The 26,103-nt window shown below is 59.6% G+C and overlaps 1 protein-coding gene and 1 long non-coding RNA gene across 3 annotated transcripts; one reads left to right on the forward strand and one right to left on the reverse strand.

Annotated features, from left to right (window-relative positions):
• Positions 1-6: 6 nt before the first annotated feature.
• On the reverse strand, positions 7-13,045 carry CCDC9 (coiled-coil domain containing 9). 2 transcript variants are annotated; one of them, XM_046684356.1, is made up of 15 exons: positions 12,933-13,045; positions 11,335-11,408; positions 11,078-11,182; positions 9,337-9,438; positions 8,914-9,162; positions 7,195-7,278; positions 6,936-7,109; positions 6,213-6,394; positions 3,978-4,024; positions 3,743-3,875; positions 3,223-3,313; positions 2,745-3,135; positions 2,334-2,426; positions 1,303-1,352; positions 7-761 (listed from the first exon to the last, which is right to left on the reverse strand). In XM_046684356.1, exons 2-15 carry the CDS (start codon positions 11,335-11,337, stop codon positions 744-746), a joined length of 1,722 nt encoding a protein of 573 aa, XP_046540312.1. In that variant the 5' UTR covers positions 11,338-11,408; positions 12,933-13,045; the 3' UTR covers positions 7-743. The 2 variants fall into 2 exon arrangements, with proteins under 2 accessions (XP_046540312.1, XP_046540313.1); XM_046684357.1 differs by lacking the exons at positions 7-761; positions 1,303-1,352; positions 2,334-2,426 and having other exon boundaries at positions 2,555-3,135.
• Positions 13,046-13,084: 39 nt separating this feature from the next.
• On the forward strand, positions 13,085-19,989 carry LOC124249515 (uncharacterized). Its single transcript, XR_006891418.1, has 3 exons — positions 13,085-13,378; positions 15,229-16,382; positions 19,028-19,989. It is a non-coding gene; the product is annotated as an uncharacterized LOC124249515 (long non-coding RNA).
• Positions 19,990-26,103: the final 6,114 nt, after the last annotated feature.

Below are 26,103 nucleotides of genomic sequence, written 5' to 3' on the forward strand. Positions count from 1 at the left end.
CCTCCTGCCAGGCCACGCCTCTTAAATGCAAGCCCGCCCCAGCGTGAAGCCCCACGCTCCTCTTTTTCTGGTCTTCTTCCCGCGCCCTAACCCCATCCCTTTCGGGACTCAGATTTCCTCCAGGCATCTAGCCCCACCTCCTAGCCCCGCCCCTCGCTAGGCTCAGGCCTCGAAAGCCCCGCCCCCAGCCGCAGCCCCGCCCCATCCTAATTTGCCTCTCTACTCCAGACTCTACTCCAGCTCTCGATCCCGCCCTCCTCTCCCTCTGGCCTCACCCCTCTCTAGTCTAGGACCCACCCGTCTCCTCCTCCTCACCCCAGAAGTTCCAGCACCGCATCCTAGCCACGCCCTCTGCCGGTGGCTGCGCGCCACACCAGCCTTAGGAACGCCCCTCTAAACCGGTCCCGTGGCCCCACCCCCATCCTAACGCCGTCCCGTCCTAACTCCGCCCACCAGGGTGCTGGCTCCGCCCAGGCACTGACCACGCCCCTCGCGGGACCTGCCTCCTCCTCTATGCTGGCTGTCCCAAGGTCCAAACTCAAGCCCCGGAGCACCAGCTCCGCCCCACACCGCAATCACGCCCCTCCCCCAGCCCCCTCAATTTCTGCGTCTCCCCAGAGCCATGGGGGTCCGGAGTGGGCTCCTGGGAGAAGAGAGCACAGCCTGGAGCTGCAGACTAACCCCCTCCTGCCGCCCCCTCCCCAGCAAGGCGGGGAAGCTTCAGTCCCCTCCCGGCAGCGTCTTCAGGAATTCGGAGAGGCCTGCGGGAGGGGGGAGGGAAGACGGATCAGCGGGGCGGAGGAGGGCAGACCCCTTCCTCCCGCCTCTTCCGCCACCGACAAGCCCGCCAAGCGCAGCAGTCCGGCCTGGCCCCGCGGAATCACAGTTCAAGGGGTAGCGGAAGCGCCGCGTTTAATAGAGGCGGGCCGGTGGCTGACTAACGCGAGTCCTTCGGGAGAGTCACCCGCTATCTGCCATGGCCCAGGTGTAAGCTCCTGGAGGCGGGAAACTCGGCCCGGGGGCTGGCACCGGGCCAGGCACTCGGGGGCGTCTCACCCATCCCGGGGCCACGGCGCCCCCCACTTGCGAAACTGGGCTATTGCCCTGGCCCCACCCCGGTCCCTGTCCCTGGCTCCTCCCCCCTTACATGTAACCCTCTCCCGGCTGGAGTGTGGCGGAAGCGGAGGACAGAGGAGTGAGGCGGCGCGAGTTAGTGCAGAGCGCGGAGGCCGCGGGCGGCGGGCGCGGTCAGCGGGCGGCCCCCGGTGGCGGAGCGGCCGCCACCACCTTGCAGAAACGCACCCTCTGGAAGTCGGTGATCTCCGCCGTCTCCTGGCCCTCGGGGCCCGCCTCTGGGGAAAGAAGGGGCGGTCAGTGGAGGGCAACCAGGCCCCCTTTCCCCCCAGCACCCGGGACAGCCCTGTCCAGCCCGGCCCCTCATCCCAGTGAGCCTGGCTACAGCCGGCCCGCGCTCAGTGGCTTCGGGGTCTCGGAGTCCTTTCCTCCCCGCAGCAGACCAAAGGAGCATGCACCCCAGCAGAACCCTGTTCACACTCGAGGAAACAATCTGGGACAGCGAGATCCCGGTCACTTGACCAACACGCAGCCCAAAGACAACGCGCCTGGGCGCCCCGGCCTCGCCCACCATCCCCCCACTGCCCTCCCCGCCCCCACCTCACGGGCCCTAAAGCAAACCTCCCTCATGCCCTCCTAGGCCCCCCCGAGTTCTAACCAGACCTTCCTCTGCCCCCGAATCCTAACCCCACTCCTCGGCGGAGGTCCCTGGTACACAAGCGGGCTCCCACCGGTGGGCCGGAGAGAGACGGGGCTTGGGCCTCTCGCTCCTGAGTCTGCTAGCCCGACATTCTAACTGGGTCTGCATTTTTATTCTTATTTACCGCACTGGGTTACACCCCAAAACTCTAATCCCGCCCACAGCTAAAGCCACTACTGCCCCCCGCTCCCCGTTCTTACTTTTGATTCCTTTAAATCTCATCCTGCCCTTGGCCCCACCCCTTGAACCAACCCCTTGATTTTACAGGACTTTCCAAATCCCCTGGCCCCGCCCCCTCACCCTCAGGCCCGGGCCACGCTCAGCTCCCAGCCACGCCCCCCGCCAAGTCCGCACCTTGGCCCCACCCCCTCGGCCTGCGCTCCGTTCCCACGGACTCCCGGCATTCTCACCTGGCCCCAGGTCCACTCCAGCCCACACCCCCAGGCGGAGCCCCAGCTCCACCCCATCCTACTGCCCCCAAGCCCTCCTCCCCTCAGCCCCAGAGGAAGAGGGCGAGGAAGGAAGCAAGCCCCGCCCGCCGGCCTGTCCACTCCCCCACCTGCAGCTGCCTCAGACCCCTCCTCTTCAGCTTGCTGGGTTCCTGGGAGGCTGGGCCCGCTCTCCAGGCAGGCAGGGGCTGGCTGGTCACCTCCTGGGGAAGGGGGAGGCCCAGTCAAGCCCCTCCCCCTCCAAACATGCCCCCACCCCAAGACAGAAGGCCCTGGGGAGGGAGGGGGGCTCAAGGACACACTTGGGGAATGTCATTTGAGGATGTGAACTCTTTATTGGGGAGGGGCTCTGAATGGCCCAGCGCAGGGGCAGGATCTGGGGCTGGGCATTCCCTAGCCCGCGGGGCGGTGGGGCACACGGGGTCCCGGGGCCCAGCCCCCAGGGGCCCGCCTGCCCGTGCTCCCCTCCAGCACACACACAAGCAGCCAGCTTCATGCATTTCCGAAAGGCCAGGCCTCACCCGGAGAGAGGGCGTCAGCCGGGTGGGCGGTCCGGGGAGAATTCAGCTCCATCTCTTCGCCCCAGTCGGACACGGGCTGGTGGCCTCCGGGGGGCGAGAAGGGGCTGGAAGGCGTGGCGGGGGCCGGGGGAGGAGGCAGGGGTTCCTCGGGCCCAGACGGCTCTTGGTGGGCCTGCTCCCTGGTGGGGCTCCTGGGGGCCTCCGCCTCGGGGGGGCGGTGGTCGGGGGCTGGTTCCTCTTCCTCCTCGTCAGCCTCCTCTTCCTCCTCGATCTCCTCCTCGTCCTCACTCACGTCTTCCCATTCCTCGTCCTCCCCCTCATCCTCCTCCCCCGCATGCTCCTCCCCCTCGTCCTCCGGAGGCCGGTGGGCAGGGGCTGGGGTCTCAGGCGGCTGTGGGGGACACCAGGCAGGTCAGGGAGAGGGTGTGGGCCCTGGGCACCCCCACGCCCCCTGCACGGAGACCACAGCCCGCCTTACCTGCACAGGCGTCTCCTCGGGGGAAGTGGGCTGTGGGGCCTCAGGGGCGGGGCACTCAGCCTCCTTCGTCTCCCAGCGGTCATCGTGGTCACTGGCGGGGACAGAGGAGAGGGTTGAGCTCGGCAGGACAGGAGGAAGGGGGTGCCCACCTCCAGCTCCTCCCCCAAGAAGAGGTGTCAAATTCAGCTTTGGGGGAGAGAGTGCCTGCGGGGTTTCCAGGTGAGGATCCGGTGGGCTGGGGCACAGAGGACACGGCGGGCTGTGTCCCCAGGTGTCAGGGACAGAGATGGAAGGGGGGCAAGTGGCAGAAGAGATGCGTGGAAGGAGAGGAGGGGACAGATGAGGATAAAGCGGAGCCAGGCCCCACCCCTCAACCAAGTGCCTGACCCACAGAGACAAGGGCCAAAGCCGAGACAGGACAGACAGACGTCCCACGCATACACAGTCCGAGAGCCACCAGGGAGAGAGCCACACGGCCCCGCTGGTGCGGTGCACACGCCAGGGGCAGGGGCGCCCCCACCTGTAGGCACGGGGGGCTGCCTTGGCCTGGGGTCGGCTGCTCTTCCTCTTCCTGCGGCTGACCTCGGCTTTGTGCTGAGACAGGAACTCCCTGAACGTGGGGGGCTTGGGGGGCCGGGCCCAGGCCTGGTCATCTGCGAGAGAACCCAGGAGGAATTTGGGCCCGGGTGCAGCCAAACCACTGGCCACACCTGCCCCACCCAGCTGCCTCTCCCCACTGGAGGCCGCCCACTCACCGTAGCGGTGGGGTGGGTCCGCGGCAGCGGCTGGGCCATCCTTGAACCTGGGAAAGAAAAGGGAGAAGGGGTGAGCCGCGAGAGCAGCGGGAGCAAGAGTGGGAAGAGGAAGGGGAGGCGGGGGCCCGGGAAAGATGAAGATGACAGAAGGAGAGGTGGCCCACCAGAGGGGGTCCCTGATCCGAGGGGGACGGGACCAGGTGATGGACAGGGGGCAAATCTGACAGCGCTGTGACAAATTCAGAAAGAAAAGATGAGTGTGGGACCCTCCAGAACAAACATTCGGAAAGTACGTGATCCCCAGTGATGAAAAGAAGTCTCCGCATATTCAGGTATGTGGGGAAGCCGTTCTGGTTTAAATCTGATTCGCCTCAAAGTCGTGTTTCCCAGAGCAGCCTGACCCACGGCCCGCCACACAGGCACTGTCCGTCTGCTTCACACACGTCCCCATGCAAAGCACGCGCTCAGGACAGGGATGACTGCCTCCCTCTCTCCGACGGTAAGCTTTTCTTCCCAGACAACCTGTGGACCTGCTAAATGGGAGCAAAACATCCCCTTGTGACTTTGGGGAAAAAAGTTGTATTCCCGTCATGCTTGATGTGTGTTCTTTGTTCTGAAATGGGATATAACCACACTGTAAACCACGCTTCTCCAGAGGGCTTTCTCCCCTGGGAAGAAAACACTTCCAGGCTAGTCCTCACGTTAGGCTCAATAAATAACACTCTATCTTTTTCTCTACAGATTGGTTATTGATTATTTGCATCAACACCAGCTTCCTGTCTGGCCTCATTTCCTATTACTCTTTCTCACCTCCCCAGCTAAGAAGGTTCTCCTACCACACAGAGCTTCTGCCTCAGGGCCTTGGCACCTGCTGTTCCTGGGACATTCTTCCCCAGATCTTTCAGTGGCCGGCTCCCTCATCTCCTTCAGACCTCAGCTCAGAGGTCTTCCTGAACCCTCATCTAACATAATCATATATTCTTAGATATATTACCTAAGTCTAAAACAACAGCCTCATCTCTCTCCATACTCTGCTTTGTTATTCTTTGTGACCTGATGTCAGATCTATTCATTGCCTATCTTTCCCACTAGACTCAAAGTTCCGTAAAGGCAGAAGTATTTTCTTCACTGCTGTATCCTCACCACCTAGAACCTTCCATGACACACAGGAAGGACTCAATAAATATTTGCTGATGAAATCAGTGCACACGTGCATTAATGAGACTGACTGCTGACTGCTTTGGGGACACGAGAAAACAATTACTTTCTCACTTTTAACCCTGAGAACATCTCCCCAAAAGCCTGGCCGCAGACACCTTAGAAAGATCAGCTACGCTATATGCACGAAATCTCTCTCATGCTTGCACAAGCTTAGCTCACAATCCAAAAATAAATGCTCGACCACCAGGCACACAGACAAGATCCTCTGTCTTTGGCAGGCGCCAACAACAAAAGCTAGAGGCGTGAAAACTTCCAACGCAGAAAAGGATAGAGGGTGGTGGGAAAAAACCAACGCTGCCAATTTAAGACTGTGGTTTGTCGGCATCTCTGGTGTGGAAATTGGTCCTTCTGTCAAGGACGCAACAATGCCTTCGCTTTAAGTTTGACTGACTGGCTGTTTCCTGGGACCCAGAAGGGAACAGAGTCAGACTCGAGGACAACAACGCCACTAGGATAAGGTGTTTGGGTGGGCGGGGGACGGGCTGGAGGGATGAAGGGAAGAGGCAGACGTCTGATCACTGTGAGCAATTCTTCGTGCCCTCCCGCCATCAGAATTCACATCCTCGCCCTTCGCGATGCAGCCACGACACAGTATCATCCATTAGCGTGGGCAGAGTCGCAGTGCCCGCCCCGGCGAGGCTGGGTCTGTCGGCCAAGACGATGGCAAAGTGTGTCCACTCTCCCTCTCGCACATCTGCCAATGCTATGACCAGCGCTTCCCCAGGCAGCTGCCCCCGCAGCCCGCACCCCAGAACCAACACACGCGGCACAGAATGCACGGCCAGAACCTGTGTCGAGGAGCCACGCCCGGCTGGACCCACAGCTTCCCGTCCAGCCTGGATCAGCCGAACCCAGCTGACCCGTGAACACACGAGAAGGCAACGCTTTCATACGCCACAGAGATTTGGCAGCGGTTACGCAGCATTACCGTGGCCACCGCTAACGGATACGCAGGACAAGAAACGAGAGAGTGAAGGGAGCGAGAAGTCGCGGCCACGGCTGGAGGAGACTCACATGCCATCGGTCTTCTCGGCATCCCACTCGCGCCGCCACTGGCCGGTGGGCTTGCGGTGTCTCTGCAGCCGCTCCTGGTCGATCTTCTCCCGCTCCTGCTTCCAGCGCAGGTACTCCGACCGCTCCCGGCCCGTCATGGAGAGCGTCATGTCCCCAGCACCGCCCAGGCCGGCCCGGCGGCCCTGCCCCCAGCGGACAGGCAGTCAGGCCCTGTTCCACCACCCGCCCCTCCCGTCCCCCAGGCCCTCTCAGATGACACACGGTCACACACAGAGAGGGAGACAGGGCGGACATGAGAACCGGGTCTGCTCGCGTGCACCTGCTCGGAGAGGCCACCCCAGATCTCTCTGTCCTCCACCCCCTCACCCAGCTGGAATTTTCTTCACAGCATTTGGCACTAGCTGACATCTTATTACATACTCGTTTATTTAGTTCCCACCAGAATAAACCACGTTAGGGAGGGGCTTTGCCTTGTTAACGACTCAGCCAGCACCTAACACAGCACCTGGGTGCTGGCAGGTGCCTGGTAAACATCACTCACGTTAGGGACGAGAGGACATCACCAAAATGACAAGTAATTTAGGGGTCAAAGGCTAAGCCCAGGGATGCCACGCTGTCCCCTGCTCCGCCTCGCTCCCCGCTGTGCCCGGCCCACACCCGGTGATCAGATGCCACCGAGGCGAGAGGCCAGCTGCAGGACGGGACGGGCCAGGGTGCACCCACCTGCCGCTCCTGCTCGAGGCCACAGCGCACCCGCTCGAAGTCAGGGCCCCCCCAGTTGCGCCCGTGCCGGCGGCTGCCCTCCCGCCGGTCCCGCTCCGGCTCCTCCAGGGGTCCGTTGCGGCGCCGCGGGTCATCCAGAAAGTTCCGCACGGGGTTGGGCTCCAGCACGCCTTCCTGCGGGCACGGGGAGTGGGGCGTTGGTGGGCTCCCCGGGGCCCAGGCGGCTCGGCCCCACCGTGGGGACGCCCGCGGCACTGACCCGCTGGTTCCGCTCGTACTCCGCGATCTTCTCCATCTCCTCGTTCATCTTCTCAATGTTCTGCCGGCGCCGCTCCTCCCACTCCTGGGGCACAGAGACAGGGACATGGGTGTCAGGAACAACCCCTCACCCCGAGCGTGTGGCCCCATCTGCGCAGGAGAGTCAGCACCGCCGGCCTGGGCCCCTCTCCTGAGACAGGCCAGCTTCCAAGGCCGGCCCTTGGCTGGCGCCTGAGCATGTGGCTTTCCGTCTGTTCCCGTCAACAGGTAAAGGATACAGGGGGAGCCAGCCCTGATGGCCCGGCAGTTAAAGTGGGGGGGCGCTCCACTTTGGGAGCCCAGGTTCGGTTCCCGGTCATGGAACCACACCACCCTTCTGTCAGGTGCCATGCTGTGGGGGCAGCTCACATAAAAGAACCAGAACGACTTGCAGCTAGGATATACAACCACGCCCTGGGGCCTCGGGAAGGAAAAGTGAAAAATCAAGGATAAGGGGGGCTCACTGTGCTTTGCTTGTGTAAGCAATACGGCGTCTGCTGGATGCCCACTTTCCTCATGGGCTCTGGCATTGGGGTAGTACTAGGCAGAGGGGACCCACGTGCTCAGCCCCCGATAAACACCCTGAGTGCTAGGTCCCTAAGGAGGCCCTGGTAGACAATCCTTCACACGTTAGCGTGATTGAGTGCCAGAGGAATTAAGCACAGCCTGTGGGACTCCACTGGGTGAAATTCCTCCAGACCTCAGCCCACGCACCTTTTCCCTTTGCTGAATTGGCTTTCTGTCTTTCCCTGTAACACGTCTTTGCTGTGAATCTTTCCAGCAAAACAAGGAACCGGGGAGAGGAGTTGGGGACCCCCACACAGCACGGCTGCCACAGTAATGATGACAGTAATGACTAGGCAGATGGCTCGGTGGCCCACCGTTCTCCCTTCCTCCACGGTAACAGAATTTTAGGCGAGCTCACGGCCAAGCAGCTGAGGACGGTTCCATTCCCAGGGTTCAGCACACGAGAGAGAAGGAAACTTCCACTTGATTTAAACCACGGTATTTTGGGGTCTTTGTGATAGCAACTTAGCATGGGCAAATAATCAATATCTATAAGTAACACTGGTGCTGACTCCGAGGGCTTCAATGCCTGATGTCGCAGAATGCGCGTAACACCCTCTAAATCTGATTATTATTCCGGTTTAAGAGTGAGAAGCCAGAAGCTCCCAGATGGGAGGCGAGCTGCCCGAGGACAGGGAACTGACAGAGCCAGGGTGACCCCAGGCCACGGCGGGCTCTAAGCCACAGGGCCAGGTAGCCACCCACCCTGCCGACCTGCGGGGCGGTGGGAGCAGCTACAACAGGAATCTCACCGCTCCCCGCAAATATATCCAGGGTGGGAGACCGACAGAGCGAGCGGGCACGTGCACTGGACAGAGTCCGCCAGACAGACAGACAGACAGCGCCAGAGAGAGAGGAGCAAGAACTGGACGAGCAGGGAGGGCGGGCCAGCACACAGCAGACGGAGCGACAAAAGGGGAGACAGAGAGAGAACACACAGCGCTGGTCCAGGGAGGAGGGAGGGGAGAGGGGAAGAGGATGGAGGGGCTGAAAGAGAGACAGAGATGCAAACAGACGGATGAACGGGAAGACAGTCCACTGAGAGGAGGAACAGAGAGGGACAAGACAGCGCAGAGCCGCAGGCAGAGGACGCCAGCCCCTCCCCGGCCCCTACCTTGGATTTGCGGTCAGCAGCTGAGGCATCTCCGGCTCCGGAGAGATGAGAGGACCCCCTGCCCCGGCCCCTCCGGCCACGGCCCCCAGCTCCTCCTCGAGGCTGCTCCCCCGGACTGTCCTCCCAGCTGCGGGAGGCCCGGCCCATGCCTGCCCGGCCCCCCTGCTGGGGAGGCGTCCGGCCTCCCTTGCTGGCACCTGGGGGCCGCGGGGTCCCAGGAGACCTCCGGGAGGGCCCCAGGTTCTTCTCCTGGAAGTGGGGAGAGAGGAAATGTAGGGTCACTGGGACAAGGAGACTGGGACACCCCAGGCCCAGAGGGCAGTGCCAGGATGGAGGCCCACAGGTCTGGGGCCACTGGGATGGTTCTCAGGCCTTGGGTCTCAAGTCTCCTGCCACTGGTCCCCACCCCAGTGTAGAGCTCACCACCTCAACTGCCACATTCTCCTTCTCCACTGAGCGGCCCTTCCGGGGGGCTGTCACCGCGACGCCCTCGAGTTCAGCTTTCTTACGGTCCTCCTCAATCTCCTAGGGGCAAACAATAGACATACGGGAGTGTCAGGGGTCCCGTGTGCCAGCTGGATTCCCACAGTCTCCTGAACTCTCCCAAGTCTGCCCCCAGCTCAGGCCTCGCCTCTGAGCTCTCAACAAGAAAGCTGGTCCCTTCAGCATCTTCCCCGAGACCACACCATGCTGTTCACCTGCTCAGCACCCTCCTGTGGTGCCCATCTCTGAGCAAAAGCCGAAGGCTTCCCATAGCCTGTGGGGCCCTACAGGGCCTGGCCTCATTACCACCCTGACCTCAACCCCCACTCTATACCCCTCACTCACTCTGCCCTCCTCACTGTTCCTAGAACACACCAGGCTCAGACCTGCCTCAGGGCCTTTGCACCTGCTGCTCCCTCTGCCGGGAACACTCTTGCCCCAGAGATCCTTCAGTCCTTCACCTCCTTCAGGGGTGTCCTTGAACGTGTCCCCTTCTCAGGGAGGCCTTCCCTGACCAGCTTACAGAAACCAGCTTCCTTGCCATTCTCTCCCCCACCCCTCATCCCCTCCCTGGCATTATGTGTATTTTGCTTATTGTCTGCCTTCCCTCTGTAGCAGAACCTGCCCGAGGACAGGAGAGCGGTCTGCTCTGTTCACTGACGTATACCCTGGGCCGCCAAGGCCGCCTGGCACACAACAGAAACTAGATATGCTTTTTTTTAAATGAATGAATGCATGAAGAATGAAGAAATGAAACCCACTCCTTGCCCCATCTCAGGGACAGCCCCACACCTACTCTGTCACCTGTGACAGAGACCTGGCCCTCGTCCTGGAGCCTCCCTCGTTCTCCCCACCTCCCACCCCTGCCTGTCAGTCCTGGAGGTCCTCCCGACAGCCCTGCCTGAGGCCAGGCACCCCCTCCCCCGACGAGGTCCCTGCCTCGGCCTCGTCCTTGGTCTGCGGTCTCCAGTATCGCCTCCTCCCATCCACCACCAGCCAGCAGCCAGGGAAGCCCTCCTAAAAACCTCTATTGACCTGTCCCACTCCTGGTCAAAGCCCTCCATGGCTTCCCAGTGCCCTCAAGAGACAGTCCCAACTCTCAGCCTAGCCCCTGCTGACCCCTCTAGGTCAACCTCCCACAACTGATCCTCCTACTTTAAGCTCCAAGTTTTTACACAAACTGTTTCCTCTGCTGGAAACATCTTCCGCTCTCCTCTACAACCGGCTAAGGTCGACTCACCCTTCAAGCCTCAGAATCAATCCCTTCCTCCAGGAAGCCCTCCCGAACAACCCACAGGCTGGGTGAAGAGCCCCCTCGGGGCTCCCACAGACCCCTGAGCACCCCCATCCCAGCCTTGCCCACTCTGGGTCATCACTGTGTGAAGACAGATCTGTGGCTCCACTGGACTGTGAGTCCCAAAAGGGCAGGCCCGGGGCTGTCATGGTCACAGCTGCATCCCCAGCACCACTGAGCACATGCCCAGCTACAGGGAAGACCCTGATGAATGTGTGAAAATGAATGAATGAACAATGGAATGAAGGAAGGCAGGCCAGGCTAAGGCCTTCCGCTTTTATCCAGAAAGCGATGGGGAGCCATGAAAACGTTTGAAGGAAGGGAGAGGTGAGAAAAACTCACTGCGGGGAAGAGGGGATGGGGTCTCCCAGGGCGGGGCTAGGGCACCTGGTAGCGCCGGATGAGGGCCTCGTTCTTTCTCCGAAGAGCCTCGATCCTCTTGTCCAGCTCAGCATCCTTCTCCTCCTTTGACTTCAGATCCAGCGTGGCTGACTGAGAGCGGGAGACAGTTGAGAGAGGGTAGGAAAAACCTACACCCACCCCTGGGCCCTTCAATCCAGGGTCTGAGTCTGGCCCCGGGGGCAGTTCCTCCCAAGCCCCTTGCCCCACAGCTCAGATCCCAGAGACCCCAGTTTTCATCTCACCATTCTGCTGGCTGGATGGGGCCGGGGACCCACCAAACCTCTCCTGCAGAATCTGGACACAGCACTGGGGGTTCCTGAGGGCAGAGGGAAGAGGAGGACTAAGGCCAACGCCTCCCTAGTCTGCTTCCTCGGGCGAAAGTTGTGGCCCAGGCCCTGCTTAGGGAAACGTCCAGCATTGCTCCCTTCCAAACGAAGATTCTAGTCCAGCCTCCACAGCCCTGTGCTGAGAGCTTTAACTCCGACCTCTGTCAAGAGAGCTTCAGATATAGCCGCTCCCCCTAACCTGTACCAGAAAGTTCTAGGCCCACCTCCCCGTGCCCATTCTGGTGCCGCTCACATCCCCGTGCACAGCCTAGGTCCGCTTCTTTCCCAGGAAAGTTTCAGAAACGTCCTATAACCCCACATTCAAAAACAGCTCGAACTCCACGCCTATTGGCTGCCCAGATCCCCAGAGAACATTCTAAGCCAGGCCTCCCTCGGGGGTTTCCAAGACCCGCTTCCAGCATCCTGAGAAAAGTGATGCTGCCGCCCCGAACCCTTGCAAAAATTTCGAAAATGGGCCGGTACCCACTGGCTAGACCTCCCTGATGGATACTCTCCCCGGCCTGCCCGCGGCTTTCCGGGAAAGAGCTCCGGCCTCGACCCGGTCGGGAACGCCCCGGGCTGCAGGGCCGGGACAAACTCTCCGGCCCCGCCTTTCCCGCCAGATTCCCCGGCCCCGCCCACACGCCGGCGTGATTAATCGGGCCCCGCTGCCGACTTTCCCAGCCAGCGCTCTGGCCCCGCCCCCTGGATCCCCGGGCAACAGTCTGAGCCCGCCCCCTCCATCTCGCGTTATTACAACGGCCACGCCCCCAGCTAGCCAGCCCACGCTCTGGCCCCGCCCCGATCTGCCCAGCCAAGCTTCTGGTCACGCCCCCTGGCTCCCGCCCCAGGCGCCCCCTCGGTTCTGGATCTGCTGCCGGCTGCCCCGCCAACGCTCTGGACGTGCCCCTGGCGCCCACAAAACTTTCTGGCTCCACCCCCAGCACGCCCCGCCAGCACCCTGGCCCCGCCTCCTGGGTCCCCTGCAACCTCTTGGCCCCGCCCCTGAATTCCCAGCCAACGATCTGGACCCACTTCCAACTCCGGCAAAACTTTCTGGCCCCGGCCCCGCCGCCCAGCTCTCGGGACGACCGACACTCTGGCCCCGCCCCCAGGGTGGTCGGCCACCACCCAAGCCCCGCCCCCTGGCTCTCCGGCCCACACTCTGGCCCCGCCCCCAGCCCGGGCACAACTTTCGGCCCCGCCCCAGAGGAATCCGCCAGCCCCGGCCCCGCCCCCTAGATCAGGGCAACACTCTGGCCCCGCCCCCAGCACGGGCACAACTTTCGGCCCCGCCCCCAGCTGCCCACCCACGCTGGGGCCGGCACGCCCGGCGCCCGCCCCCCGCCCCGCCAGCGCCCCCGAGCTCCCCAAGTGGGCGTCCCGTCCCCGCCCCCCGCGGGGCGCTCCGACCCCGCCCCCGCGGAGGCTCGCTCCCCCGCCCGCGCCCGCCCCCACGTAGGGCTCCAGGCCCCGCCCCTGCGGGCGCGCTCCCGGTCCCCTCCCCCGGTCACCTGTCCCGGAGACCCCGCGGCGTCCGCGACTCCGGCTCCGTCGGCCTCGGCGTCCGCAGCTCCCGGGCCGCGCGCGTCACTTCCCGCCCGCACCACGTGAAGAGGGGAAATAAAGAGGGTCACTTCCGCTCCTGCCGGCCCGCTTCCGGGAGCCTTAAAGGCGCCGCGTCCCCGCGGGTGGAGGGGCCCCGGAGGCCCGTCCCGCTTCCTTCGGCCTGGGTTACCTCCCTCCGGGAAGGCGACAGCGTCCTCTGTGGCCTCTGCCTGCTTCCTCTCTTATCCTGGGTCCAATACATAGGTGCCAGGCATGGGGCGCTGCCTCCCGGAAGCCTACCGGTGGGGCTGGTGCCGGGACGGGGGTCGCCCACCCTCCTGCCAGTGCAGTGTTCGAGTCTGTGTAGAAGCTTAACGTTTTCAGCCCAGAGACGCGCTCCTTCAGTCTCGAAGTCAGTATGGCGTGCCAGGCTCTGTGCCAGGGGAGATGGGGTAGGAGGGAGGCCAAGGGGATGGACCAGGCAGACCCCTCATGAGGGAAGGGGCAAGGAAAGGAGAAATAACAGCAAACAGAAATGTGGGAGATGCCTTGCCAGAGAGGGAGGAGGAGAGGCCTGAGGGTGAGAGGGGTTGGCTGTCCAGGCAGAGGACTCACAGCATGTGCAAAGCCCCTGTGGTGAGTGAGCTTGGTGCATTCGGGGAGCTGGAAGAAGCTCAGAGAAGAGTTCAGCAGGATTTGACTACAGAGTCCAGGAGGCTATATGCATCAACCAGAAGTGAGATGTAGTGAACCTATTATTGCAACTGATGATAAATGCTATGGGGTACTCTTACCGGAGGCGATGACAGTTATAAGTGGGCGGAGCAGATTCCCTTGGCCTTTCAGAGGCCTTCTCTGCACATACAGCTTAGTGCTCTCGTATGTAATTCCCCAGGCGCCTGCCAAGCTCTCGGCATCATTTGCTCCAGCTCTTTATTCAAATGTCACCTCCTTTTAGGGGACTTCTTGTAACCACTCATTTGAAAATTGCAAAACCTCCCATCCCTTTTCCTCTTCCAACTTTATTTTTCCATTTTCTTGTTCACCCTCTAAACTAATGTATGTTTTACCTACTTATCTTGTCCACTGTCTGTCCCCTCCACTACATTGTCTGTTTTCTTTTTTTGTTTTTTGCTGGGAAAGATTGGCCCTGAGCTAACATCTGTTGTCAGTCTTCCTCCATTTTGTATGTGGGACACCTCCACAGCGTGGCCTGATGAGCAGTGTGTAGGGATCTGAACCTGCGAACTCTGGGCCACCAAAGCAGAGTGCACGAACTTAACCACTGGCCACCGGGCCGGCCCCTATGTTGTCTGTTTTCTACCCGGCTATGTCCCAGTGCCTCCAACGGTGTCTCGTACCCAGCAGGCTCTCAAAAGATATTTGTTTAATGAAGGAGTGAATCTTTAGTACTACTATTTTCTTTCCTTTTTATAAGACAAATAGTATATCTACTGCGCTGAAATTCTGTACCTTTAACTTAGCAACAGATGGTTGACGACCTTTTAAGCTGCTGTGTGATCTTCCGTCCTAGAGATGGGCCATAACCTGCCCCTAGTCTCACGGCTGTTTGAGTTGTTTCCGATTTGGGGAGACTGCCAACAGTGATGCATTGAGCGCTCTAGGCCCACATATTGCGAGTCCGTGATCTGTGACCTTGCTTTAAAAAGACTCATACGGGCCGGCCCGGTGGCTCAGCGGTTAAGTTCGCGCACTCTGCTTTGGCACCCCGGGATTCGCCAGTTCGGATCCTGGGTGCAGACGTAGTACTGCTCATCAAGCCATGCTGTGGCAGCGTCCCCCATACAGGAACTAGAAGGAGGTACACCTAGGATATGCAACTATGTACGGGGCTTTGGGAAGAGAAACAAAAGAGGGGAAGATTGACAACAGAGGTTAGCTCAGGGCCAATCTTCTTCACCAAAAAAAAAAAAAAAAAAAGGACTCATAATGTCACAGTTAAGACCGTGGACTCTGACGCCAGAAGGCCTGGGTTGGAATCCTGCACTGTCACTTACCAACCGTGTGACCTTGGGCAACGTAAGAAACTTCGGGTTTCAGCTCTTCATCCGTAAAATACGTCTCGTAACACCTCCCTAGTAGGTACGTTGTGCAGAATTCAACGGGCTCATGAATTAATACACATAACGTGCTTGACAAGGCCAGAAATATTTTGCGTTCTCGATACGTGGAGACCATTATTATGGCTTCTCAGGAGACAAACTGAGGGGTCAGAGGTTAATTCATGTTTTTACTTTCCAGGGAAAATGAACAGAGAAGGTGGTACAAAGTTGGAAGCGCTCTGGAAGAAAGAGAGCGAATACGGGAGCCCGAGGCTGCCAGGACGGCTCCCACCATGCTGGACAGACCGGTGGAGACGAGGGACCCGGGGCTACACGGCAACCGCCTCACGGGAGAGCCAGCTCGGAGGGTGGCAGCTCAGCCCGGACACTGTGCCCGCGTCCGCTGCCCGCGCGGGACAGGAGTGGCTCAGCCACCGCCTTGCCCCGCCACGTTTCACCACTGTCTCATTTTCGCGCATCTGACGCCCAAAGGGCGGTGTCTCAATCTGGTTGGAGTTGCCTCTCCCTGATGTAAAAGTGAGACTGAGCGCTTCTCTGCGTGTCTGTTGGGGACCAGGAGAGGAGTTCGAGAGTGAGCTGGACCCTGAGGCCCCGCCTTGGGGCAGCGTGTCCACCAGGACTTGCTGAGCAACAAGGCAGCATCGTCGCGATCCCCGCTTCGCAGACGAGGACACGGACGCCCAGCGGGAAGAATCCGAAGGTCAGCCGAGCTCGCACGCACTGTCCGTCTGCCTGGAGCGAGGCCACCAGCACAAGCCCCGGAGTCCTGATCTTGCCCCTCCCTGTCGCCCAATGACTCAGCGGCCGATGTGGAATTTGAACCCAGGGCCTCCTGACCCTGCAGAGACAGTGGGAAGAGCAGGTGAGATTGTGGACTGGGAGGCCAGGCTGCCTGGGTTCAAATCCCAGCTCTGCCTCCAGAGCTGTGGGACCCTGGGGAAGTTCCTTAACTTCTCTGAGCCTTAGTGTCCTTGTCTGTAAAATGTTGGTAAGGATAGTGCCCACTCCACTGGGCTGTTGGGGGAGGCGGGGAGGATGAATAATGGCTCCCAAAGATGTCCATGCCCTGGTCCCTGGAAACTGCGAATGTCAATTTATACGGCAAAAGGGACTTTGCCGATGTGGGTAAGAATCTTGCGATGGGGAGGTGCTCCTGGACTGTCCAGGGGGCCCGTGCAATCGTCTTGATAAGAGGGAAGCAGAGGGAGCCTTGACACAGAAGAAGGCTGTGTGACACAGGAGCAAGATGCTACACTGCTGGCCCTGAGGATGGAGGAAGGGCCCACCAGCCGAGGAATGCAAAGACCACAGCTGGAAAAGCAGCTGGAAAAGGTTAGTACGGGGCCGGCCCCACGGCCGAGTGGTTAAGTTCACTCACTCTGCTTCGGCGGCCCGGGATTTGTCAGTTTGGCTCCTGGGCATGGACCTAGCACAGCTCATCAAGCCATGCTGAGGTGACATCCCATATAAAATAGAGGAAGATGGACACAGATGTTTGCTCAGGGCCAATCTTCCTCACCAAAAAAAAAGAGCAACAAAAACAAAACAAACAGCCCAAGTTTATTCTCTCGCAGTCCTGGAGCCCCAAAGTCTGAAATCAAGTTGTGTGCAGGGTCGGTTCCTTCCGGAGGCTCTGATAAGGGAGCTGTTGCAGGCCGCTCTCCTCGCTTCCGGCGGCTTCCGGGGTACTCCGCATTCCTTGGCTTGGAGACGCCTCACTGCAGGCTCCGCCTCGGTCGTCCCGGGGCCTTCGTCTCCGTGTCTCTGTGTCTGCTCCTTTTCTGTCTCTTGCAAGGACACCTGCCGTGGGGTTGAGGGCCCGCCCTAACCCACGATGACCTCCTCTCCAGACCCCTTACTTTGACTACATCCACAGAGACCCCAATTCCAAATCAGGTCGTGTTCTGAGGTGCCGGGGGGACACACCTTGGGGGCCATAATTCCCCACTACGGTGGCAGGGCCAGAATGGGAGCCACGTGCCCGGGACTCCAGCCTCCTGTGGCCGGTGCCCCGTGGAGCCCTTCAGACAGGCGGAGGCCGCCCCAGGCGCCCTGGGTGCGGCTGACTCGGTCCAGCCAGCCCTCCGCAGACCCTCCCGGCCACGTCCTTCCCTTTCTCGGGTCCTCGCGCTCCGTATTCTCACCCAGCGGTTCTCAACAGTGGCAGTTTCGCCCCCCAGGGGACATTGGCCATGTCTGGAGACGTTTTTGATTGTCACAGCTGAGGAGAGGGTCCTACTGGCATCTCGTGGGGCGAGGCCGGGGAGCTGCTAAAGCTCCTACTGTGCACAGAACAGCCCTCACAGCAGAGATTTATCCAGCCCGATGTCGATGGGGCCGAGGCCGGGAGCCTACTCCAGCCGCACTGAACAGCGTTCTCAGTTCCTTGAAAACAGCATGTCTGGGCTGTGGCAGAGGCTGTTCCTCCTGCTTGGAACACCCTTCCTGGCGTCTTCTTCTCGTTAAGTTCTCCTCATCCTCCATGGCTCAGCTTGGGTGTCACCTCCTCCAGGAAGCCCTCCTTGACCCCAGGCAAGACCAGATGCCTCCGAGGCTGTCCGGTCCCCCTGGATTCCCACATTCCAGCCCTGCCCATTCAGGGTCCTCCCTGTCCACGGGTGGGTCTGTGTCCCCCACTGGACGCTGAGCCCTGTGGGGGCAGGGCCGGGATTGTCTGTCACTGCTGTGTCCCCAGCACTGTCCACCACAGGGCCATGCACACAGTAGGTCTCAACACGTATTGAACGACTAAAGCAACCCAGTTCTCATGGAGCCTTCAGTCTCCCCAACCCACTGGACCAGCAGGTCCCAATGCATCGCATCCCAAACGCCCTTCACGACAGAACTATTTTCGTAACACCCCTTGTCCCGTCCTGGGAGGAAACACATAGATCACACATCCTGCCTACATCCATTGTTTGTAAAAATCAGTATAATAACCTAACTGTAACAGAAAGGAGAAAGGAAAGGAATTTGTATGAAAGCAACAAATGTAAAAATGCATTAGTACATTTTCAGTGGGAAACATAAAGAATGAGTCGGACACTTTCGCCTACTTACATCAAATGTGACTGAGCAGGAGAGAATCTGAACGCTCGCCAGTGGAATGTTGTCAACAGCCTTTGGTTAGATTTTGAGATTTTGAGAAAGGGTTAAGAGTGTGTGTGTGTACCTGTGTGCATAGGTAGGTAGGTAGGTAGATAGATAGATAGATAGATAAAGGATGGATGGATATAAATAGAGATATATGATAGCTGGATGGACAGACAGATGGGTGGAAGATGGATAGAGAGATGAAGAGAGAGATGATGGATGGATGGATAGATGAATGGATAGATGGGTGGGTGGATAGATAGATTATGGATGATGGATGGATAAATGATGATAAAAGATAAATGAAGAGATAAATGATGGATAGTTAGCTTGGTGGACAGATGGATAGATAGATGAAGAGAGATGATGGATGGATAGAGAGAGAGATTATGGATGGGTAGATGGATAGATAGGTGACGGATGGATAGATAGATTGGTGGACAGATGGATAGATAGATGAAGAGACAGATGATGGATGGATGGATAGATTATGGATGGGTAGATGGATAGATAGATGACAGATGGATAGAAGGATGGATGGATAGCTGATGGATGGATAGATGGATAGGTGATGGATGGATAGAAGGATGAGTGGATGGATAGATAGGTAGACAGCTGGACAGATAGATGAAGAGATAGATGTTGGATGGACAGATAGATAGACAGATTCAGCTTGAACGCAGCAGCTGGGACAGCCGACTACACAGGACGTTGTGGGGAGACACTTTGATGTGACTTTGATTCCAGAAGCGGGGTTGCGGTGGTGACGTGATTATCAGAAACGGTGCCTGGCCCTGGTCAATTTCTGAACAGAGCACAGTACAATTTCAGATTCAGGCTGTACTGAAACCATGCAACTAATCCTCTGTGTTTCCCAACCACAGAGTGGCTCAAATTCAAGGGCCCGACAATATCAAGTGCTGACGAGGACGTGGAGCAGCCGGGACTGTCACGCACTGCTGGGGGGATGTCAGATGCTCCGACTGCTGTGCGGCGAGTCCTACGTACGTGCCCCACGAGCCAGCAAGTCCACACGGACGGCTTTACCCAATGGTAAAATTCGTGTATTGAAGTCCTAACACCCATGACCTCAGAACGTGACCTTGTTTAGACATAGGCCCTTTACAGAGGCAATTAAGGTTAAGTGAGGTCATTAGGGTCAGGGCCCTAACCCGATGTGACTGGTGTCCTTATGAGAAGAGGAGATTAGCACACGGACATGCACAGCAGGAAGACCATGCGAGGACAAACGGAGAAGGCAGCCACCTACAAGCCAGGAGAGGGGCCTCAGAAGAAGCCAGCCCCACCGACACCTTGATCCCGGACTTGCAGCCTCCAGAAGTGTGAGGAAATGGATTTCTGTTGTTTAAGCTCGTGGGGGTGGAGCGCTATAGAAATCCCATGGAAGGGACACTATACAAAACCGCAAATGGACAGTCTGCCCCGTGCGCCGCAACGCGGAGTGACAAAAGCCAGACGGACGCCAAGGAGGGCAGACTGCGTGGCTCTATCTACACGGAGTTCTAGGACAGGCGAAACCCACATCTACTGTTCGAACTCAAGATGGGGATCATCCAGGGGGCTATGACTGGAATGGGGCGTGAGGGAAGGTCCCAGGGGCTTGCAATGTTCTGTTTCTTCCCCCCGGGGGCTGATTACATGGAACTTTACACTTGGGATTTGTGGGGTTTACAGAAACATCTCAGTTATGGCTCAGTTTGAAGGATTTCATGAGGCTGGCTGGGTAGCATAGTGGTTAAGTTCGTGCACTCTGCTTGGGCAGCCCAGGGTTCGCAGGTTCAGATCCTGGACACGGACACACTCCCCCGCTCATCAGGCCGTGCTGTCGCCGGGTCCCACATACAAAATAGAGGAAGATGGGTACAGATGTTAGCTCAGGGCCAATCTTCCTCACCCAAAAAAATAATAATAATAAAATGTTTTAAAGAATTTTGGAAATAAAATGTGCAAGTTCAAAAAACAATCATCAAAAATACTTTGCGTTTATAGGTGGAAGGGATCTCAGTTCTAGCGTTAGTACAGCACGATCAGGCTGCGTGACGATCTGCGGGGAAACGCGATGGTCATCCGGGCTGACTTTTGCCGTGCGAGTCTCCCGCTCGCCACCAGGGGGCGGTGTGGCGCGCTCCCTGCCGCTTTAGAAGCCCGACAAGCATTCATTCAACAAACAGTCCTGGAACCGTGAAAACCTATTTTGTGCGGGGCCTCGTTCTCGTTTTTCGATCTGTAAGATAGGGATTCGAATGTACAGCGGTGCTGGAGGCATGTCTTCCGCCGCCATGGAGCTCACTTTCTCCAAAAGGAGACAGATAATAAATAGCTAAACAAATGAATAAGGAATAGGAGCGCTCTGGAGCAAAAAAAGGCAGGGTGAGGGGCCAGAGATGGTCTTGGAAGGCTTCTCTGAGGAGGTGACATTTGAGCAGAGACCAGAGTGCAACGCGGGCCAAGCTAAGTGAATATGGGGGCGTCCCGGGTGGAGGAAGGGAATACGGTGGCTTCATTCACCAGCTGTAAGGTGGAAAGGGAGACTGAGGCTGGCCCAGCCCGGCCTGATGGGAGGCAAAGGGTGTCACATTCTCTGGCACACGCAGCACAGGCCGAGGGACAGACAAGCTAAGCTTCTGCAGAGCCTGGGAAGAGGCAGGGAGGCAATCAGGGGGGCCTGCCTGGAGGAGGCTGCGCACGACTCAAAGCGTGCAGGCCCCTTGAAGGGATGTTTGTTTTCTCCTGATTGCTTTAAGGCCCTCCTTGGCTTGTCTAGCGCTGGGTCCCCAGCCCTTAGAGAGTCTGCACTCACACCGAGAGAGCATTTTCTGCATCTCGGGCGCCCTTAGTTACGGCAGGGCGTCACCTCATCCACTCGTCCCAGAAGCCCCGAGCCGCCGGTACTCTCATCCTCTCCATTTGATGGAGCCCAACAGCGAAGCCCAGAGATGTTGTGAGCTGCCCGAGGTCACATGCCCTGCCAGGATTTGAACCCAGAGGGCTCTTCCTGACTGCCGGAGCCGATAACACGTCTATAATAAACTGATATATGATTTTCAGTGGTATCGTGCGGAGGCCAGCTACGCAAGCTTTCTGTGCCTCAGTTTCCCCCCGTGTAAAATGGGGCCACTGATAGCGTGTCGTGAGGATTAAAAAAGATAATATGATCGAGGTGCCGGGAACAGTGGCAGCCACACACTATGTGTGTTTGCTATCGAGGCTGTCAGCCGGGGCACCCACAGCCAGCCACGGAGCCCGTCATGCGGACCCTGCTTTCTAAATAAATCCAGAACCCTCTCCGTCTCCCACCTCCGCCCCCCACCCTCAGGATGGCCATGAGGATTTAACGAGGCCGGGCGCAGGGTAGGTGCACAGAATGTGAGAACTATTTATTTATTTATTATTATTATTCTCTCGGCTTCTTCATCCCTCCAGCTGTTCAGGCCAAAACCTCCCTCTTTCCTCACATCCTCACCAATCCCGTCGGCTCCACCTTCCATCTGACCCCGCAGCCTCCTCTCTGGGCCCGTGGTCCTGTCCCCTTATCCCCGTCGCCTCCTCGCTGGGCTCCCTGGTCCCACTTGGCCACCAGAGGGCGCCCGTTAGAACGAAGTCCGCTCACGTGCCTCTCCGCTCACACCCGCCCGGGGCCCCCTCCTCACTCAGTCAAAGCTCTCAAGTCCTCACCGCCGTCTAACCCGCTCCGGGACCTCACCTCCCAGCCCTGTCCGCTGGCTCACCCCCTTCCAGCCCTTCCAAACGCACAGTAGCTCCTCACGCTCCGGGACACGCCCGCTCGGGCCTCAGGACCTTTGCACCTGCTTCTCCCTCTGTCTGGGGCTCTCTTTGCTCCCTCGCATCTTTGGGCCTTTTCTCAACTATCCGTTCCTCAGGAAGACCTTCCCTGGTCACGCTAGCGAATAAGACCACCGTGCACACTCTCGAGCCCCCTTCCCTGCTTCCTTTTCCTACTTCCACACCCACTTCCTGTTGTGACGCATGTCCTTCCTTGTCCGTCTCCCCCAGACCAGGGTATCGGCCCCACGAGGGCAGGGATTCGGGGGCGTTGGAGTCACTCCTGCATCCCCAGTGCCTCCAGCAGCGCCTGGCCCGGAGGAGGCCCTCGGGACATCTTTGCTGAATGAATGAATCAATGAATGAATGAATGCAAGAATCAGTGACCCCAGACATCACAGTCTGCGGCCGAGCATCCCGAAGGGCTGCGTGACCTCAGGCGGCCGACTCAATTCTCTGCCCTCAGTTTCCCCGTCGTGCACGGGATTTACAACAGCCTCCACCTCGAGGATTAAGTGGGCTCGTCTTTGCGGCCTTGGGGACCCGGTGACATCGCGAGCGGCGAAGAGGCCTTTCTCGGGGCGCCCGCGCTTCCGGCCTTCGCCGCTCGGGGGCAGCAGGCGCCCGGCGATCGGCCCTCCGCGCGCGGGATGCGGCCGGGGCGAGCCCGGCGCGGGCGGCTGATGAAACCCGAGCCAACGCGCGCTGAGCTCATCCCGCCCGGGCGCCTCCGGAAGCCGCGGGGCCGCCCGGCCTCCGCCTGGCCCCCGGCGATAAAGCGGGGGCGCTGGACCCGGGTGGGAAGTCCTTCCTGAAGTCTGCCCTGCGTGGGGCCCGCGGCCAGAAGCCCGGGCCTGCGGGGAGGGGGGCGAAGAGGAAGTCGCCAAGGGTCCCCTGGCTGTCCGCGCAGAGTGGAAAGTGAATTCTGAGCAGGGTCGTGGGAGTAAGGGGAGGGAGAGAGAGACAGAGATAAGAGGGAGGGGAGACAAAGATGGGGAAACTGAGGCAGGGGAGGGGGAGATAGAGACAGAGAGAAGAGGAAAGTCAGAGGGAGGGAGAGAGATGGAGACAGGAGAGAGAGATGGAGGAGACAGAGATGGGGAGAGACGCAGGTGGCATGTAGGGCACAGAGACAAAAATAGAGACACAGGGGGAGAGAGACCTGGGAGCGGCGGAGATGGGGAAGTAGAGGCAGAGATGGGGAAGCACAGCGGAGGGGGCCGAGCGGTGGGGAGGCGGGGAGGGGCCGCCGGGGTCGCGGGCGGGGCGGGGCTGCGGGCGGAGGGCGGGGCGGGCGGCGGCCGGGCCCCCGAGTTACCGAGTTACCGCAGGATTCGGGCGCTGCTCACTGGCGAGGCCGCAGCCAATCAGAGCGCGGCGCCGCTGTTCTCGGGCAGGAGGGCTGCAGACGCGCGCCTCCTCCCCCGGCCCCCAGCGAGGCCGGCGACACCCAGTCACCGCGGCTCACGCACACCCACCGTCCCAGGGACGCGCGGCGTCGCCCCCCTCCAACCCCACACACACCCCACCCCCCAGCACAGTGACCTCCGCACACAGCATCCCACACACACACACACCATCTCAGGGACACAGACACAGACACAGTCCCAGGACACACGGCACGGCCCAGACCCGCAATCACAATGACACACAGCGTGACCCTAACACACAACCACACTGACACCCAGCATCGCCCAGGCGCATGCAGTCTCCACGACTTAGTCCCTAGAACCCACAATATCAGTGACACACATGATCACAGTGACACCCTCATAATCCCACAACCAGTTGGTCCTGACATCCTCACTGTCACAGGGACACACACAATCACAGTGACACATATTGCACAGAGACACAACCTCATGAACATATATACAATGTCATGGACACACAACATCACGCTGACAAACGCACCACAGTGATACACACTTACAATGACACACAGCATGGCACGGAGGCACCTACGCTCAATAACACACAGTCCCACAGACACACAACATTTCAGACACAATGACAGTGTTACACACACAATTCCACTATACACTGCCTTGTCCAGACACACACAATAACAGTGACATGCATGCGCATCTTCCCCCTGACACCCAGCCAAGCACATGCGCACACACTCTCACAGTGACACACAACACACCCATTACACACAATACAACACAATTCCACTGACATACACAGCAGCACATACAACCCCATGGACATGCAGCAGTGTGCACACACTCACAACCATCACGGCATACACACATAATCCCACTGACACACAGATTGCACCGACACCATCATAGTGACACAGCCAGCTTGACACACAGCATTACACTGATACATACAACCACATGAACACAACAGCACAATGACACAGCACGTTCACAAGTTTCTGCTAACACGCATCATCCTAACACCTATACAGACCCGTGTCACAGAAACACACTCACATGGACACACCATCCCACCCACGCATACCACATTGCACAACCGACACAAACAACACATAGATACACCATCACACTCACAGCGGCACACCCGAACATCATACAATAGCACACTGACACACACACACACACACACAGCACACCACCACCCTCATATGCCACCCCCTGACACACAGCACACTGCCGGGGCAGACGGACAGAGCACCCCACACCCCCCCATCCCTGCCCTGGCCCCAATAACATGTAGGCATGTGGGATGCTGGGGGAGGGGGGTGCTGAGTGCGTTTGTGTATCTGTGTGTTGTGTGTGTGTGTGTGTGTGTGTGTGTGTGTGCTTATGCCTCCCCCTCCTGGCCCTTCCCGGGGGGCGGGGCTGTGCAGCCGCGCTGTTACCGGGTAAACTTCCCCGCCCCCCCCAGCGCGGCCATTAGTCAGCCCCCCCCAGGATGATGTCATCCTCTCATTCTGGAGGCTGAGTAATCCTCGACTCCGCCCCCCCCACCCCCGCCCAGGTACCGGGGTTAGGGCAGCGGCACCTGGGCTCACCAGGGTCTGGAGCTGGGGGCTGCGCTGCCTGGGTCCCCCTGGGGTGGGGACTGAGGAATCTGAGCGTCTCTGGAGTGGCCTGGGGCTCACATCACGGTCCCTGGAGACTGGAGGCTCCCGGTCCTGGATCTTTGGTGGCTGACCAAAGGCACTGAGAGGCTAGATGTTCCAGAACTGCGGTCCTGGGCATTCCCGGGGCGCCGGGACAGGGAAGGGGCCCCGTGCACCCCTGACAGGGGCTGGGTCACTTCGCCAGGGGTCTGGAGGGCGGGGTCTGAGAGACTTGGGGCTTAGACTCCGGGATCCTTGGCACTGTGAGGCCTGGGACCCTGGTGTGGGGTGGGGGGGGGGGGGGGGGGGGGGTGCCAAAGAGTAGAGGGAGCGACCCAGGTCAAGTGCCTGAGTCCTGGGAGATCCACAAGCGGGACCCTGGGGAGAAAGGCTCAGAGGGGAGGGGAGCCAGCAGGTCTGCACCCTGGGCCTGGGCAGGTGGTCATCTGGATGGATTAGACACCTGAGGGTCTGGTGACTGTTGCGGGGGAGGCATCTCAGGGTCTGGGGGTCCAAAGGCCTGAGTCCCCATTTCCTGGGGGTGGGGTGGGTGGTGGTAATGCTCAATACTAACTTTCACAGGATCCCACGTGGCTGGGTCCCCTTCTGGGGGCACCCTCAGCCCTTGTTTCCTGGAGCTGGGAAACTAGCGTCCCTTGGGGGGAGGGGGCACATATCCTCCTTGTCACAGGACGGGGCATGCCCGGGTCCTTCGGGGAGGGGCAGGGGCACCCCTATTTTTATGGGGTCAGGACGCCTGGGTCTTTTTCGGGGGGGGGTGGACTCTCAGCCCCTATTTTCAAGAGCCACGATGCCCGAATCCCATTTGGGGAGAACAACCAGCCCCTGTCTTCATGGGGTCAGGACGCCCAGGTCTCCTTCTGGGAGGGGAACGCTTAGTCCCCGTTTTCACACGGCCAACTCCAGCGTGCCTTCCTGGGGGGAGGGCCGGCCCGCGCAGCCCCGGTTTCCAGCCCATCTCAAGTGCCCATCCTCTTCCGAGAGCGCGGGGCGGGGCGCACGGGGGGTGGGGGGGGGACGGTGGCCAGCCCCGGACCTCACCCCAGCCGGCCGCAGGCTTGCAGGCCGTGCGCCGGGCAGCTCCCCGGGGCCCGACTC

This window comes from Equus quagga, chromosome 13, assembly GCF_021613505.1.
Source record: "Equus quagga isolate Etosha38 chromosome 13, UCLA_HA_Equagga_1.0, whole genome shotgun sequence".
In the NCBI taxonomy this organism is placed as follows: domain Eukaryota; kingdom Metazoa; phylum Chordata; class Mammalia; order Perissodactyla; family Equidae; genus Equus; species Equus quagga.

What these genes read in the sequence shown, in the direction of transcription:
- CCDC9 (XM_046684356.1), bottom strand. An exon ending in CCCTCATCCGGCGCTACCAG is followed by an intron (nt 9,439 to 11,077) that starts GTGCCCTAGCCC and finishes GTTTGCCCCTAG; the next exon opens with GAGATTGAGGAGGACCGTAA. An exon ending in CCGAGGAGACGCCTGTGCAG is followed by an intron (nt 3,136 to 3,222) that starts GTAAGGCGGGCT and finishes TGTCCCCCACAG; the next exon opens with CCGCCTGAGACCCCAGCCCC.